We start from the raw sequence: 17,880 nt of genomic DNA, 5'->3' as shown, positions 1-17,880 counted from the left end.
TATAAATAAGAAATTCCCGGAGCAGCCAGTCATTATTGGGTCTCAGCTTCCCAAAGAGACTAAATGCAAGTTGATCAACCTCTTGAAAGGAAACCTGGATGTCTTTGCATGGGAAACGTCAGATATGACGGGCATCCCAAGAAAGTTTGCAGAACATGCCTTGAATGCCAATCCAAACATAATCCCTATAAGGCAGAAGAAAAGAGGCATGGCTCAAGACAGAAGCAAATCTGCTTGCGAGCAAGTAGATAAGATGGTCAACCCAGTTATGGTCAAGAAGGGGGATGGTTCATAGAGGCTTTGTATCGATTTTAAAGATATCAACAAGGCTTGTCCTAAGGACAATTACCCCCTCCCAGAAATAGGTTGGAAGGTAGAATCTTTAGATGGATTCAGGTTAAAGTGTTTCATTGATGCTTACAAGGGATACCACCAAATGTCAATGAAAAAAAGTGATGAAGACAAGACTGCCTTCCATACTGACCAAGGAATTTATTGTTTTACAAAAGATGCCATTTGGCTTGAAGAATGTTGGGGCCACTTATCAGAGACTGATAGACAAAACCTTCCATCACCAGATCGGGAGAAATGTTGAAGCTTACGTGGATGACATAGTCATCAAAAGCCATGAGGAGAATGCCATGATGGCTGATATCCAAGAAACTTTTGATACATTGAGGGGAATAAATATGAAGCTTAATCCTTCCAAGTGCAACTTTGGAATGGAAGAAGGTAAATTCTTGGGTCACATAGTAACTGCAAGAGGAATAAAAGCTAACCCAAAAAAGATTGAAGCAGTTGTAGATATGCCTTCCCCGAAAACAAAGAAGCAAGTGCAAAGCTTAAATGGAAAGCTGGCCTCCTTAGCACGATTCCTTTCTAAGGCAGCGAATAGATCTCTTCCATTCTTTAAAACCTTAAAGGGATGCTTAAGGAAACAAGATTTTTCTTGGATGGAGGAAGCTGAAAAGGCATTTCAAGACATGAAGAAATTTTTGGCTGACCTACCAACACTTACTGCCCTTATACTCGGGGAGACACTCACTCTTTACTTGGGTGCCTCCAAAGAATGTGTAAGTGTTGTGTTGTTAGCAGACAGAGGAAGTTCTCAGATGCCCATATACTTCGTCAGCCGAGCATTGAAAGGTCCCGAGATAAACTACCCAGCCTTGGAAAAGTTAGCTCTTGCTTTAGTTCATTCAGCTTGACGTCTCAGAAGATACTTCCAAGGTCATCCCATCCAAGTTCTCACAGACAAGCCCATCAGGCAAGTCCTATCAAAGCCTGAGGTATCTGGCAGGCTAGCTAAGTGGGCAATTGAACTTGGAGAGCATGAAATAACATTTCAACCAAGAAATGCAAAGAAAGGCCAAATTTTGGCGGATTTTTTAGCAGAAGTTGATGGGGAGGAGGAAGATGTAAGCAAGGTGGAAGAAAACCCACCATGGACTCTCTTTACAGATGGAGCCTCAAGTGCTGGGGGGGTCAAGAGCAGGTCTTATCCTCATTGACCCAGATAAGAAGGAATACACCTATGCCCTTCGTTTTGACTTCCTAGCCTCAAATAATGAAGCTGAATATGAAGCCCTTCTAGCTGGTTTAAGAATAGCAAGGAAAATGGGAGTGGAAAAAGTCCATGCCTACGTGGACTCCCAGTTAGTAGCAAACCAAATAAAAGGAACATTTGAGGCAAGTCAAAGGACTATGCAGCTTTATTTGGAGGAAACCAGAAAGATTATTTCAGAATTCAAGAAATTCAATATAGAACAAGTTCCCAGGAGCCAAAACAAGAAGGCAGACGCCTTAAGTAAGCTGGCATCATTAACCTTTTCCCATCTTACTAAGGAAGTATTAGTAGAGGTGCTGGAAGAAAAATCAATAATGCCAAAAAAGGAAGTCTTTCAAGTTGAAGAAGTTGAATGTTGGATGACTCCATTATATAACTTCATCAAAGATGGAACCCTCCCTAAAGATAAAGAAAATGCAAGGAAAACAAGGATGAAAGCACCCATGTATCTGATCATGGAAGGATCTTTGTTCAGAAAATCATTCCTTGGTCCCCATCTTCGTTGTGTAGGTCCCTTCAAGCAAAAGAGCTCATCCAAGAAGTGCATGGTGGAACATGTGGCATCCATGCTGGACCAAGATCAGTCACAACCAAGATCATGAGACTTGGATACTTCTGGCCATCTTTATATCAAGACGCCAAGGAAGAAATTGAAAAGTGCCAGTCATGTCAGATGCATGCACCAGTGTCCAGCAAGCCTAGGCGAGACCTCATTCCCGTTACAACAGCATGGCCATTTTACAAGTGGGGAAATTGATATAGTAGGTCCATTTCCCCAAGGCATCGGCAAGATGAAATTTTTGATAGTAGTTGTGGACTACTTTACAGAGTGGGTAGAGGCAAAACCATTGGCAACCATCACAGGCCAACGAGTAATCAATTTTGTGTGGGAACACATAGTTTGCATATTCGGAGTTCCCCATGTGATGGTTAGCGATAACGAGAAGCAATTTGCCGAGAATCCCTTCAAAACATGGTGTCAAGACATGGACATACAACAAAGGTTTACCTCAGTAGCTCATCCTCAAGGCAATGGCCAGGTGGAGGTCATGAACAAGGCCATATTGGGGGGAATTAAGGCCAGGTTGGGCAAGTGCAGAAAAGGATGGGTAGATGAAGTTGCAGGTGTTTTATGGGCTCATAGAACTATCCCAAGAGGAAGCACCCAGGAAACTCCATTTAGCCTGGTATATGGAACAGAAGCCGTAATCCCACCAGAACTGACTGTGTCAACACAAAGAGTCATTAATTTTGATCCTGCTCAGAATGAGGAAGCCCTCAGAGAAAACTTGAATTTGATCGAGGAAAGAAGAGAAATGGCCCACATTCTCCAAGCAGAAAACAAGAGACAAATGGCAAAGTACTACAACAAGAAAGTACGCCCTATAACCTTCAAGGTAGGAGACCATGTTTGGAGAAGAAATGAGGCAAGCAGAAAGGAAGACCTTGGCAAACTAGGCCCAAAATGGGAAGGCCCATACAAAGTCAAGGAGGCAAATGGGGATGGATCATACATCCTAACAGAACTTGATGGGTATCCAATACCCAGAACTTGGAATGCTATTAACCTTAAAAGGTGCTATTTGTAAGAACTTCCGGTTTCCAATACCCGAAAATGCTACTATCTAAGAAAGTCTTATTTGCAATTATGATGCAAGTTACCATGTAATCTGGGTTTCTCATCATGTGTCATCATGTTTAAAGACTGAATAAAGTGGCATCTTTCTTGAAATTGTTAAATGTTAAAGTTATATTATTATGTCATGACAAAACAACCTTCATCTTTCTCATTCATAGGATGAAAAGATAAGACTTCTCATGGGGAAGTAATGGGGAAGAAAAAAGATCCTGATACCTTCATTCCCATAAAATTTAAATTTACAACATTTTTCCACTCATAAGGTGGCATACATTGAAAGGGTTACATGGATTAATACATGTCCTGCTTTAAAACTTACAAAACATTCATCATTTCACTCATGGGGTGAAATAGATAAGCATTTCTCATCGGGAAATGAAACTCGCGAGTAATAAATCACATACACAAGGTTAACCAAACAGACTTAAATTACATAAGCAATGAGTTCACATAGGCTACTAGCCAAATATAAATGACAAATAAGCTCAAAGTCATAAAAGTCCATACATGATCACAAGTTATAAAATCAAAACTACAAGGGAAAATAAAATGAAACTACATCTCTGGCCCTATGACTTCAGAACGGGCCATGATAAGAGACTCTATGTCCTGCAGGGAGGCATCTGGATCCTTAGCAATGGCATCCAATATGGGGAAAGACTTTGCCTTAAGAGCAGCTTCAGCCTTTCGAGCCTCGTCAGGGACAGACTCATCATAGAAGGGAAGGGAAGTTGGGTCAATAGATGGATGAACTCCTTCAAGATCTAGAGCAGCAGAGTGCCTCCCAACAGCAATAGCAGACCGATAAAACCCACTAAGTACACCCATCACATCTGGATGATTCATAACAAGCCTAAACAAACGAGGAAAGGCTAAAAGGGTATCCCTCCTCAACTGGGTACTCTTCTCAGCATCAGCCTCTAACTCTTTCCCTCGGGCTCTTTCCCCTTCAAGCTCCTTTACCTTAGCTTCACTAGCTCCCAACTTGGATATAAGCTGCTGCACCTCTACCTCCAAACACCTTTTGTCATCTTTTTCTTTCTCCACCTCGAGCAAAGAATCAGAAAGCTTCCCATATACCATACCCATCTCAGACTCTAGTCCATCAAATTTCTTTCTGAGCATGGTAAGATCACTCAAAAAGTTGTCTCTCATGACAGTCCCAGCGTTAAAGATAAGTGCAGCATGAGTATCATACATCTGCATAAAACAATAAAGGATATTAAAATAATAATAACAATATAAAATAAAGGAAAATGAATGAAATTAACTAACCATAGCCAACTGAGTGAGGGAAAGAAAGCTAGTCTCTGCAGCAAAAAGCGGGGCAACCACTGAGTCCGCATAACTCCTCGCCACACTAGGATCTCTCAAATCATCTTTAAGTTTGAGGGATGGCGGGTACACATAATAATCGTTACTTAAACCCCTGCTAAACTTCTGGGTAGGGTGAGGAACAATAGTGGAACCGACTCGGCTTGGAGGAAAGCTAAATGTACGGGTGGGACCATCATACCCTAGATTATGAGCACTGACACGTCTTAAATCATTCCATTCATCACTAGTAATACTTTGAAAAATAGGATATTCGGTAGAATGAAATCCTACACGTCTCATGGGCTCAAGGCCATTGATAGTCTCCTCCAAGCCACCACCGGCAAAAGACAATCTGAGAGGACCCGCAGAATTAGAGATAAAAGAAGAAGAAGTAAAGCTTTTAAAAGCTTCAAAAGGAGGCATGGAACGTTTGGGTGGAGGGCTGATAAGATCACCCCCAACCTTCTTTCCAGAAAGACTTCCTGCTAAAGAAGGTCCACCTACAAAAATAGATAAAAATCATTTAAATATAGTAAAATAAAAATAGCATCATCAACAAAATAACTTAAAGTTTTATACCAGTGGGGGAAGAAGAAGTAGAAGGACATTCCTTTTCAAAGAAGTCACCCATAGCCTTGTCACTCTCCTCTTCAGTGGGTAGGGAGGAGAAGGCACGAAGAGCGGTACCATCAATGCCAAGATTTTGGCGCTCGGGGGAGAAAGAAATCCTCCTAGATGGGGGAGAAGCATGAGAAGTACCTTCAGCTTGTCCTTCCAAGATTTCATCGCTCGAGCAGGGTTTACTGGATTGGCGTTGTCCAAGCTTATCAAGATCCACACCCATGCTCTCCCAAAGACCCATAGCTGCAACAACAAAGCACATTAGAGAACAATAAATTCTCATCAAACAATAAGTAAAGGAAGGACAAAAATAAATTCATACATTTTCCAGTGGACTCATCAACTAAGATAGGGTCATCTCTTTCCCAATCGTGGCTAATCTTGGCAACAACCAAAATAGCCTCACATTTTGCATAACTCTTATATGGGATAGAAACCTCCCTTAACCTCTCAAGATGCTTTTTGTTCACCATATGTTCAGCCGGCAGTACATTAACTTTCCTAATAAATCGGGAACACTCTTTCTTATTACTGGTATCTCGAGTCCAACCAAGCAAAACAGGCTTGTCCGAAGGAATAAATGTGGCATCAACAAAAAAATAATGGAAGCGCCAAAACTTAATAGTGCCAGGAGAATGAATTATCAGTTTAGCATACTCTGGCCTGGCTTTAACGGTAAACCAATCTCCAGTAGTAAACAATCTAAAAAACTTCCTAAATAGGTAAAGTGAGCGAGGAAGTTCAAGAGCAGCAAGAATCATCTCAAAGGTTAATATTTTGCGAGCACCAACTGGTTGCATCTGAGCAACACCTATCTGATAATCAGCTAGAACCTTGAGATAAAACTCCGTCAATGGAAGCCTAACATTAGAAGACGTAAAATAAGCCCGGTAAAGGGCAACTTTGCCAGGAGGAGGGCGATGGGCTCTTTGATCCTTGGTAGGTAAAACAGGATTGTATTTGGATAAGCATGGATGAGAAGAATCAGTTTTTTCAAATAAAAAGCACTAAGGCGGGAAGGTGCTTCATCTACCCTAGGTTGAGAAACTCTCTCAGCATCTAAATCATCCCCGTCAACTACCTTATGATCATTTGTTCCTTGGCTATCCATTTCATGATTATTACTACCTTCTGACATAGTGAAAGTCTAAATCTTTAGAAAACAAGTCCAAGAGGGGCTACCTGGCAAAAAGGGCAATCCTAAATAAGGTCCATAACATATTTAGTAGATACACAAAAATTGCATATAGCATCAGATACATATGGGACAAACCATATATTGCCTAACAATACAAACATGGAGCAATGACAAAATACATAAAAATCCCACAATTGTCACAACAATTTTATATAGCTAAATCTACCTATAAGATCATCAAGTCATGGTAGAATATATATATTCCTTGCACATGTATAAAAATATGGTGATATGCATTCGGCAGAAACATCATCAAAAACTTTGTTTGGAAACATAAGTAAAGTCTTGGGTTGAGAATATGCTTAATGCCATGAAAAACCCAAACAAAACACCAAACTGACTTATTTTCTGCAGTGGAACACAAGCCAAGAAGAATATTCTTTTGTTTAAAACCAAAAGTTATTAATTACTTACAAGAAAAGAAATATTGTTTCTTCCAAAAGTTCACCTACATCTGGGAATAATAAAGGTGTTCTTTCAAGAAACCTACTAAGCAAATAAAATACAACTTAAAAACAAAGTTAAATTTAAGAGATGTACACCTTTGCAAGATAGAAGAATTAAAAGGTTGCTTAGGATCCCACTAAGCCAGGCGTTTTCCTCCTTCTTCGTCAGTCACCTGAAGATGGAATTTGGGAAAAGGTACATAAGTTCACACACAAAATCGGTCACAATTTTTATATGAAGATGAGTTTACATATAAAGACTAAGATCTTGTTATATGTAAACTGGGGGGATTTGATCGTGTATAGATATCCACGAGATTAAACATGTATACTTGAAACATTAAACCATCGGATAATAGTGGGACTCAAGATAGAGATACTCGAGTTACAAGAGGGTAATATCGAATACCCTATAGAGAGCTCGAGTTACAGAGGGCAATATCGAATACCCTATAGAGAGCTCGAGTTACAGAGGGAAATATCGAATACCCAATATAATCGAGATAGAGAGCTCGAGTTACAGAGGGCAATATCGAATACCCAATATACTCGAGATAGAGATGCTCGAGATCAATATCGAATACCCGAAATATATATATATATATTATATGTATATTTTCAAATTAAAGGATTTTACTTAATATGAGGGATTCGAGATGGACTTGAAAGGCTTGAGATGTATATAAGGGGCTCGAGACAAAGATAGTAGAAACAAGATTTGACACACTAAGAATACCTGAAATATATATATATAAGGGATCGACTTACAAAAATTGGAGAAAGGCTCGAGATATGACAAGAAAGGCTCGAGATATGACCGTTACAAAGAAGGCCTTGCCAGGCTCGAGATATAGCAAGAAAGGAAGGGCTAGAAACTGTGAGCTCGAGATATGGTAACTCGAGATATGACAATCACTAAGAGGACTTGATAGGAGATGCCCGGTCTTCGATGGCCTTGCTCAAAATATATACAATTGAGAGAATGGAGCGGCTGGTCATGTTTTAACCTAATGGGCCAGACCTCCTTTATGGGCCAATATAACTCTTTTAAATACCTCCTGCTCGAGATATATCAACATATACTCGTGATATGACAATGCTTCTTTACTTAAATATATGTTGCTCGAGTAATGTATGAGACACACTGGTTGTTAGGTTTTTCTAACACACAGACTTGCAAATCTTATACATTATATCTTACTTGATATATACGAGCACATTTATAAATGAATATGTTTACAAATACGTACACGTTACATTATTACTACAAAAGGTATATTCACTGTAGGTGAATCTTAGAAAGAGGTTTGGCATTCTCCTGATTATTCCTATATAAATACTCATGTAAGGAATTGTCAGGACACATTCAATTCACATTAAATTCAATCTCATTCAATGCTCACAATCAACCAAAAATCAATCATATCAAAATCATCACACAATCACTATCACCTTAGACTCGCTAAGAGTTTGTTAGGTTCGCACTGATTTATCAGGAGTCATAATGATTGTGGCCCTTAATCTCAATCGTCACTGAGCCAATTAATTTAGGTTCAAACATTAAAGATTTTTATATTTCTTATGTGAGAATTTTGTAAATTAGCAATGAAGACTTTTACATTTTTATATGAAAATATATCCATGTTAATTCAAAAAGTTGTAGCCCCTGTAGAAATTACTAACACATTGGAATATTTTTTCCTTAAACTGTCCGCGGTTGTATTAACACATGATAACTTTTATTTTTATGGGTTTTGTTAAATACAGCCTTTAGAGTTGTGTTTAAGGTGCATAAATTGTTTGTACATTTACCATGAAAATCAAGGGGAGGACTTTTAATATGGAAGGTACAAGTTTTTTTATGCACATTAAATACAGCCCTTAGAGCTGTATTTAGCTTTTCTCTATTTTTATTTCAACTAATTTATCATTATAAATACACATGTATAAAAACTAACTACAAAGCGGACAAAGGCGTTTAAACAATTTTAGTAATGCAAATATTACTACAATGTTTAAAACAAATAATCAATTTCAATTATCCATTAACGATATATAGGAAAATTTATTCGATCATCTGCATTTTTCATTGACTAATTCTTCATCTGCAGAGAAAACGAGCAACTCATAGCCAAGTGTATAGACGTGAATTCAGGATAAAAGGTTGCACCATCGACTTCACAAGGCTTTACTCGTACACATTTGAAACCCCCATCAAACTACCGTCAAAACAAATGAAATTGGTGCAATGTTTTATTTTTTTATTTAATAAATGATTATAATGATTTATTTTGTATTTAATTAATTAAAAATAATAAAGTTGTGATGAAAATTAAAATGAGAAATAGGTGTTGTTGCCAGGAATGTGCCATGAGATGTGAAAATGTGGAATAAGTGATATGAAGTTGATGTGACAGTGAAGAAGAGACGAGAAAGATGTCATTGTTAGGAGAGACCTAACATGATTAGTATGTTTATGTCTATGATCATATATATCTCTCCATATGTGATATGTCATATGTAGGTAGGCATCGTTCTTTTAACAACCAATATCACCACTACACCATATACTTTTATATTAATAATTGCACCACAACCACCGCCACCACCACCGCTCACCATTCACGCCGCCACCATCCATTGCCGCCACCACCACCGTCACTGTCGTCGTTGTCATGGCCACCACCACCACCACACCGCTACCGATAATACGATCGTGTGTCGCCGCATCAAGCGAATATACGTCTAGTTTCCTTTAGAGTTTTTAATCTTCACAAAAGGTAGTGTAAACCCACTTTTTTTTAAAATACTTAATCATTTAACATTTCCATTACCTAAAAATTCAGAATTTAATAGTTCAAGGGTTTACTATATGGATCCACAGATGAAGGCTGCAAGTCACAAGTTTAAATTTTGTCAAAAGCAAGATGAGAAATTATATTTAGTGACCCATGTGTGAGAATGGTGAGTCACCCTGCATGAGTTCTATGCAGTGTGGGCTCTGGGTACCAAAACGGTACATAAGACCATAGGATTCTCACGCATTTACCTTATATATATATATAGGAAAATGTTCATGTGAGAACCTTTTGAATTGTAAGAACCGTGAGAACTTTTATATTATAACTTGATGTTCATATGTGCATGGTATATGCAAACATATTCGTTCACATATGAACTATCAAGTTAAAAGTTATAATTACCTATGTTCATATGTCAATAGTTATCAAATGAACCTTTCCCTATATATATATACTCGTATATATATATATATATATATTGACGTTAAATTCCAAATTAGCTACTATTGAATATGTAAAATGTATATAAAAGATATTAAATTGGGTAGTTTATCGTAAATAAATAGCACATTTTGGTCTATATAGCTGTTGTAAAATATTATCTGAAGTAATAAGATATGAAAAAATCATAACGAATGATTATTTCGGGAATCCTCTTTTAAAATAAGATAATAAAAGTGGTAGCAAATCTAATCTAATAAATGTTTGCTGCGTGTAAAACAATAGTTGGTATTAAAGAAACTTAGTTATTCAATTAAGATATATCGGATTAGGAAATTACTTAATTGAATAGCGCTGTAAATCTAATGAATGTTACCATATGCATGTGCGAATAATTAATGTAGTCAAATATGAATTCTAGTCAATCCAATATGTGGTCTTGGTTGATCTCGACAAAGATCATGTTTTATGTTGTATACGAGCCAATTTGCTTCTTTCTTTCTGCTTAGAAGTTGATTTCCTAGTTTTGGTTGATTCTCTGTACCTGGTCTTGCAGCTGTCTACTCTTTTTCCGCTCTTTCCCTTTTCGTTTCATCTTTCCTTTATCTCTCATTCGACATAAGTTAAGACCCGTACGTTGAACGGCTTGGATAATTTTATTTGTTTCTGCATAATAGTTGTGTTTAAAAATTATTATTTTGATTGTCAGCGTGTAGTTTAAAAATGATCTATAGTAATACAATGTGGAGCTGTGTGTAAGAGAAAAGTTATAAAATGGACAGAAATGTAAAAATAGAATGTAGTGAAGTAATCGACAATATAATAAACATTTTACAAACATCTATATAGAAAACAATTATGTCTACAAATCTTTTCATCATGAATGATGAAGTTGGTACTCATGTACTTGGTATTCACGCTGCTCACAGTTGAACACCTACAAGTCGACAACAATCGGGCCAGAAGACTCTTTGTGAAGTTGATCTAATATTAGCACTATATCTTAGCACGTTATCCGCGCAATATGGCGGTGGTTATGACGGCGACGGTGTGGTGGTGGAGGCGATTGTTGGTGGTAGAGGCGACGTCGAGTGGTGTAGATAATTGATGGCGTAAAGAGTTACTGAAGATATTTTAAAATATAAAGGACTTATAATGTAATTTAACCCATAAGGGCATTTTAGACAATTCTCCCATTTAACTTTCAACAAGGGGGGTTATTTTCTTTATAATATAAAAAATAATATCTAGACTCCCTAATAAAGCAAAAGCCCCCTTTTTAAATTAAGTTATTCCGTTTTTAAAATACCGAATTTGCCCTTGACACTTTATATTATCTTCATACATATCTAATACTCCATCAGTATCCTTCTATGGAAACAAATGCTCCGCCATCTGAATTAGGGTTTCATTAGTGAATCACTTATATTTTTACATTAATAATCACACCGTTATCGCTGCCACCACCACCCGTCGTCGCCAACACCGCCGCATTGCGTGGGTGCCCCTCTATAGTATAAAAAATAATATAGAAGTACAGAAGATACGAGTTGACGTATGAGTCATGAATCCGAATTTGGTTAAATACTAGTTCTTTGGAAAAAAGTTGAGTATATGGTATTTGCGTACATATCACATACGGATGTTCTCAATGCTTACCAATAGGCTAAAAAGTAGATCGTATTTCGTTGTCAACCCAATTTACCAACTACTAGCCCGGTGCCCGCGCGTTGCGGCTGCTATATGGCGATCGCATACGAAACATGAAAGAAAAACAAAAAAAAAAAGACACCGGTGGGGATTTGATTCTGGCGTCGGCGGCATCAGAAGAAAAATAAAGAAAGACACCGGTGGGTTTTTTGTTTGCGTGGATATGTATTTCTAGGATGTGTGGTTTTTTTTTGTGTGAAAGGATAAGTTTGAAACTTTAGAAATAAAGTGGGGGTATTTTGGGAACAAAAATTATGCTGAATTTCTTAAACTCAATCCTCTTTATAAGGGATTATAGATATTGATAAAGTAATATTTAACATGATAAAAAATACTCAATCATCTCATTTTAATTGTTCTATTTTGACTGGTCAAATCTTTTTTTTTTCCGATTTTGTCTATAAATATAATTGTTTGTTTATATATTATTTAATGAAAGTTATATCAATGAAAAATACATTTAAAACTCAATCGATTGATATATGTTTTATCAAGTGTTATATAACATAAACAAATATATTACGGTCAAAGTTGAAAAAAAAAAGAGTCAAAAATTAAAATAGGACCCTTAATATAGTACGGAGGGCAATTATATTTAACATTACATGAAGAATATATGATACATATACAAACAATAGGGTTAGCTTGGGTAAGAAATTCTCACTCATTTCAAAAAAATAATGAAATTTTTTAAAAACTATATATATAAACATATAGTAATAATAATTCTTTTTGTTTGAGATATCAATTCATAATATCAATTCATGAAGTAAAAATCAAGTTGACATGTTTTATGTCGTAGGTTTGAATCACGCTTCTTTGTTTGTTGTAAAAAGAACTAGATGTAGACCGGTGTTAACACACGGGGTTCATAAAGTTTTAATTTTAGATGTTATATACATGGTGTAGATGAGAAATGATAGATATTTATAAAGTTAGGAAGACAGAAATCCAGCTTCTGAAACGATCATCAAGCTCTGCAACTACATAAACTCATTTCTAAACGTATTGCCAATTATCCAAAAGGACGAAATTTTAATCAGAGGGCCTGCTCAAAGAACTTCAAAAACCCATATGCACCAGCAAATGCAATAAACTGTTTTGACCCTTTATGCAACACGCCTATACTGCCACTTCTAACAATGACTTATGCGTACACCGGGACAATAATCTTTAACTATTGTAGTTTGTATGTGTTGTAGGAAGCAGAGACTTGTTCCAAAAAAATGAATCAACGTTTAAAACATGGCATTGTAAAAGGTAATAAATAAAATTGGAATTAAAATTCATAAAATAACTTAACAATAGCAAATAGTGCATGCAAAAACAGTAAAGAAAAGTCTTAACATTATTAGTTTTTCCAAAATGCAGAGGAACGAAAACAAAGATAACTAAAAAATCATAAATTCTGTAACACCTCCTTGTAAACCACATTTCTAGTCTTGTTGGATGGCTTATTGTCTTCATCACGAATCAACACCTTCAAACCTTTCTTGCTCTTGACCCGCGACACGGCTACATATAGTTGTCCATGACTAAAAACCGATTTTTTTAAAAATAAACCCACTTGGGAAAGCAACTGACCCTGGCTCTTGTTTATAGTCATTGCGAAGCAAACAGCAATAGGAAACTGTCTTCTCTGCAGTCTAAAAGGGATTTTATGATCCGAAGGAATCAATTTCATTCTAGGGATGTGGACAATATCACCGCTACGGCATCCTGTTATCACTTTAGCTTCAATAACATGCTCACCCAACTTCGTAATCTGCAATCTGGTGCCATTGCACAAACCATTTGCTTGGTCTATGTTTCAGAGTAACATGACTGGGACTCCAACCTTAAGAGTTAAAATGTGGTTTGGAATGCCAGATAACTTGACTGCATTAAGAATATCCGAAGTGTACAATGACCTTTCAAAAGCATCACATTCATCGGTTGGACATATGCTGTCAGAACTGTAATATACCTTTTCCATCCCCATCAATCAATTAGTGTGTAAGCTAATGTAAATACAAAGAAAGCAACAAAAAGATTTTGTATTAAGGTGCATGTAGATTGCAGTTACCTTTTTAATTTTACCGAAAATGTCTTCAGCAGAGGTATATATTATGCTTCTAACATCTCTGTCAAACAGGAGAAAAGATGCAGTGCCACTGTTATCCTGCACCCTTACCCTGACACGAAACCTAAAACGATTGTTTACGAATGAATGAGTCTGGTATGCAACAAAGACATAGGTAATACATTAGTGTTTAAGTATGAGTACATAAGTACCTCGGGAGAACATCAGACACATTAGCTTGACAGTGTTCACAATGGTATGGATGGTTATCAGTATTAAAGTAGTCAACCTTTGTTAAATCCACATCTTCAACTTTTTGAGCAATCCTGTTGCATTTCCGATGTGCAAGATAGTACCAATTATGTTCGGATTGCACAGCTCTTATCATTCCATAGACCAAACAAACAGTTTCCTAAATTTTAAGATACATATATGTTAAGTGACAGAACAAAACTACATCATTAGAAGTGGAACAATGGAAAACCGACTCACATTATTAAAATCATCAAGGTCATTGATGTCAGTCCTCTCCATGTGCAGAGTCCAATCACCAGGAGCGGACACAGCTTGTTCCTGATCTATGAGAGGGACCTTGTAGTTGGTGTCACCAAAGACCACACCATTGATTTCAATTGAGCTTAAAAAAAATATGAGTCCCAAAATTAATTCGCACCATATTCTTATAGATAAATAATAATATAGTATATATGCTTATAAGTATAATGAGACATACTTATCGATGAAGTGTTTAGTTTCAGGCATGTCAGAGTTCATCTAAATACGGGTACCAAACATACAGTTATCCAATTGTGGTTCACCTAATGCAATATTAAAAGACGAAATGAGTTAACACATTGATCATAACAAAAACTTTTTAATCTCAAAGAATATATTAAGAAACAACATATTTCTTTTTAGTAGAATACCATCCCAGATGCGCAACTTCGCAAGTTGAATAACAATCACAACACGACCGTCATTCTTTGGATCTTTGAAAAAGTTATCAACTTGATGGGCGTAATCTCCCCATAGAGCACAATTCATAAGAATGCCACTGCAGTATGCAAATATTATAATATATAATTGACAGAATATGCATACTGATTATGATTGGTGTGTATATTTTGTAACAAACCTTAAATCCATCAGTTGTAGATGCAGACGCATGCTTTGCTTGTTATCTTTAGTGTATTTGGTGATTTTTCCACGTCCAACAATTTCCACAATGATATCTTGCAAAGAAAAGCACCAAATTTATGTTTAGGTCATTTGTAGTTATGTAATTAGTAGAAAAAAATAAATAATGTACGTACCAATGGGGTACTTAGTGACGACCCTAAAGGCTGCTATGTCTTCGAAAGAAGTGAACACCAAACCATTACCATAATCAACATCGCTGATGCAAGGTCTTACACTTGTGTTGCGATAGAAGTTGATGCAGGCTTCATTATTGACCATCATGAACTTGCTGGTAGAATCACCAACGTTGAAGTTTGTTATCAGATAATAACGGGACTCTTGCAACATGTGCTTCAACTTGGGCAGGTTTTTCTTGATGGTAGCATGCATCTTGGTACCCTATATTTGTATAGAACATTAAAAAAGAACAAAAAACACATTAAGCAGTCTAATTATTATTATGAAAAAAAGCAAGGAATTAGAGTATGAAAACATAATCAAAGTGTAATATAATATTACCCGTTTATCAATAAGAATCATTTCAAGACTTCCTTCTTTAATATCCTTTTTCCATCCTGGTTGTGTCCACATGCGACCTACATGTACCTTAATACGCCAAGTATCTTTCACATCACTGATTTCTGACAACAAAGAGTAACCTCTCTCCATTTTGGGGTATGAACTATGCAGGGAGTTGTAAAAGAAAGTATGCAATTAAGTGTGTGATTTAGCAGATGGTAAATGACGTATATATATATATATATATATATATATATATATATATATTAGTTGTAGATAACTAAATTTACAACAAAAACGGGAATTGAATTTTAAATAAGCTTATCAGATAATAACTCCCCATCAACTATGATGTGTTTAAACTTATTTAAATTATATAATAATACAATTAAGATTTAAACCCGCACAGGAAGTTAAATTAATCGGATTTGATACAATCCAGTATAACAAATTTCCCTAAATTATAGGGAAAAACAATCGTTGTTTAAGATAGCCACTAACAAATTTAAGGGTTTATATATGAATCGATATTTCTGCCTAGTTGGTTGACAAATAAATAATAATAATAGTTATTGATTTAGATTATACACAATATAGACCTAAATTGACATATTTTAAAGCAAAAAATTTTGCAATTACGTTTTTTTCATAAAAAATTAAAAATTATTTATGTTTATGTTTATTAGATTGATAATAAATACCATAATTCATATAATTCATAATCAATTAAAATCATCATATCATACCATACCAAATTAATAAGTAGAGCAGCCAAATCAAACGAAGGATGAAGAAGTCGCATCTTAAGTCGGACTTTTTTTCCATTAATCTGATAAATGAAAATCTCCATGATTAATTATTGATGATGATGATATTTTAAATAGATTGATAATATAAAATTCATGTTTGCAGATAAAATAAAAAGAGGGAGTCATTGAAGTATATGATGGTTGATTGATTAAAATATTTGCAGATCACAGAATTATCTTTGAGAAGGACTAATATATAAATTGTAAAAAGTTGTAATTATTGAATTTCATTTTATGAATGCCACCTAATAGATCGAGAGATATGATTAATGCATACGCGGGATCGAAATAAACATGTTTGCAGCGCGGCACGCCTCTTGTAAAAAGAATAGCTGCAAGCCTGCAATGCAAACATACGCGCGCGAATCCATAAATTAGTATGTTAATTTTGCTAGGTTTATTACAGTAAATATAAATTACTTTCCCTATTGAACAATAAAAGTCCCGTAGCTCAGTTGGTTAGAGCGTTGGTCTTATGAGCCGAAGGTCGCGGGTTCGAGCCCCGCCGGGACTATTTGTTGTTTAAAACTTTTGTGCTCTCTTTCAACTACTCTTCCACACCCCAACCTCGCTTTTCCTTTTTTGATTTTTTTCCCCCCTACAATCTTACACTCCAACTAAACGACACGGTTTCACTACAAATTTATACACGTTTTGTTATTGTAATTTTTTTTTTCAATCTTTTCACACCTAATGACGTGGTTACAATATTTCTTTCTCTACTTAGGTGGATTAGTTATTTATTAGCATGCCTTAAAGTAAGTCAGAAGAATTTGACTTGAAAATCATAATCTTAAGTTTATGTTTTAGCAATGAGGAACTTAATGAAAATATGACTTACTTGTCTAATAGACTCTATAACAAAGATTTATTTAAGATAATGTACACTGAATCTTATGACATTTGTGAAAATTCACATTTTCTCCGAAAATGTAATGTAAAAGCATTCAAAATACTTACACCTATATGAGTATAACCTCTATAACATGTCAAATCAGGAAAGACTAAAATGGTAATTTCAAATATAAAAATATATAATTTTTAACGATATGATATTATTTTTATATAATAGTTATAGATTACGATACGATATTTTCACAAAGATGCTAAGATGGTGGTGATTGATGACGGTGCCGGCTACGGTGGCGATTGGTGGCAGTACAGCGATCGCCACCGGCTAGGGTGGCTGCGATTGATGGTGGTTGCGGCGGAGTCGAATGACAGTTTCAACAAATTGGTACAATTAGTTCTACAACTTTACATAAATTTTTAAAGGCAATTTTAATAGAAACGAGTATTTTGAATTTTAAAAAATGCTTAAAAGTCTTAAAAAGGTAACTAACACAGTACCTGCGTAATGCGGCGGTGTTCGTGACGGTGACAGTGTGGTGGTGGCAGGTGGGGGAAGACTGTTGGTCATGGAGATTGCGTTGAGTGGTTAATAAATATATTTTAAAAGATAAAAAACTAATAGTATAATTTAATTATGTATAATGATTAATCAACCTAACTCATATGTCTAAAAATAACTTAAAACCTTAAGAATTTGACATGTGGATTTCACTAATTCA

At 35.9% G+C, this 17,880-nt stretch overlaps 1 protein-coding gene and 1 non-coding gene across 2 annotated transcripts; one reads left to right on the top strand and one right to left on the bottom strand.

Moving 5' to 3' along the window:
- Window positions 1-14,576: 14,576 nt before the first annotated feature.
- Window positions 14,577-15,650, bottom strand: LOC122591947 (replication protein A 70 kDa DNA-binding subunit-like). The gene is made up of 5 exons (XM_043764169.1): window positions 15,501-15,650; window positions 15,116-15,380; window positions 14,938-15,034; window positions 14,729-14,856; window positions 14,577-14,620 (listed from the first exon to the last, which is right to left on the bottom strand). The coding sequence occupies exons 1-5, from the start codon at window positions 15,648-15,650 to the stop codon at window positions 14,577-14,579; spliced, it is 684 nt and encodes a 227-aa protein (XP_043620104.1).
- Window positions 15,651-16,749: 1,099 nt separating this feature from the next.
- TRNAI-UAU lies at window positions 16,750-16,823 on the top strand. The gene has a single exon. It is a non-coding gene; the product is annotated as a tRNA-Ile (tRNA).
- The last annotated feature ends 1,057 nt before the right edge of the window (window positions 16,824-17,880 follow it).

Source organism: Erigeron canadensis, chromosome 3 (assembly GCF_010389155.1).
Source record: "Erigeron canadensis isolate Cc75 chromosome 3, C_canadensis_v1, whole genome shotgun sequence".
In the NCBI taxonomy this organism is placed as follows: domain Eukaryota; kingdom Viridiplantae; phylum Streptophyta; class Magnoliopsida; order Asterales; family Asteraceae; genus Erigeron; species Erigeron canadensis.
The sequence above is the reverse complement of the archived record's forward strand: the minus strand, read 5'-3'. Positions and strand labels throughout refer to the sequence as shown.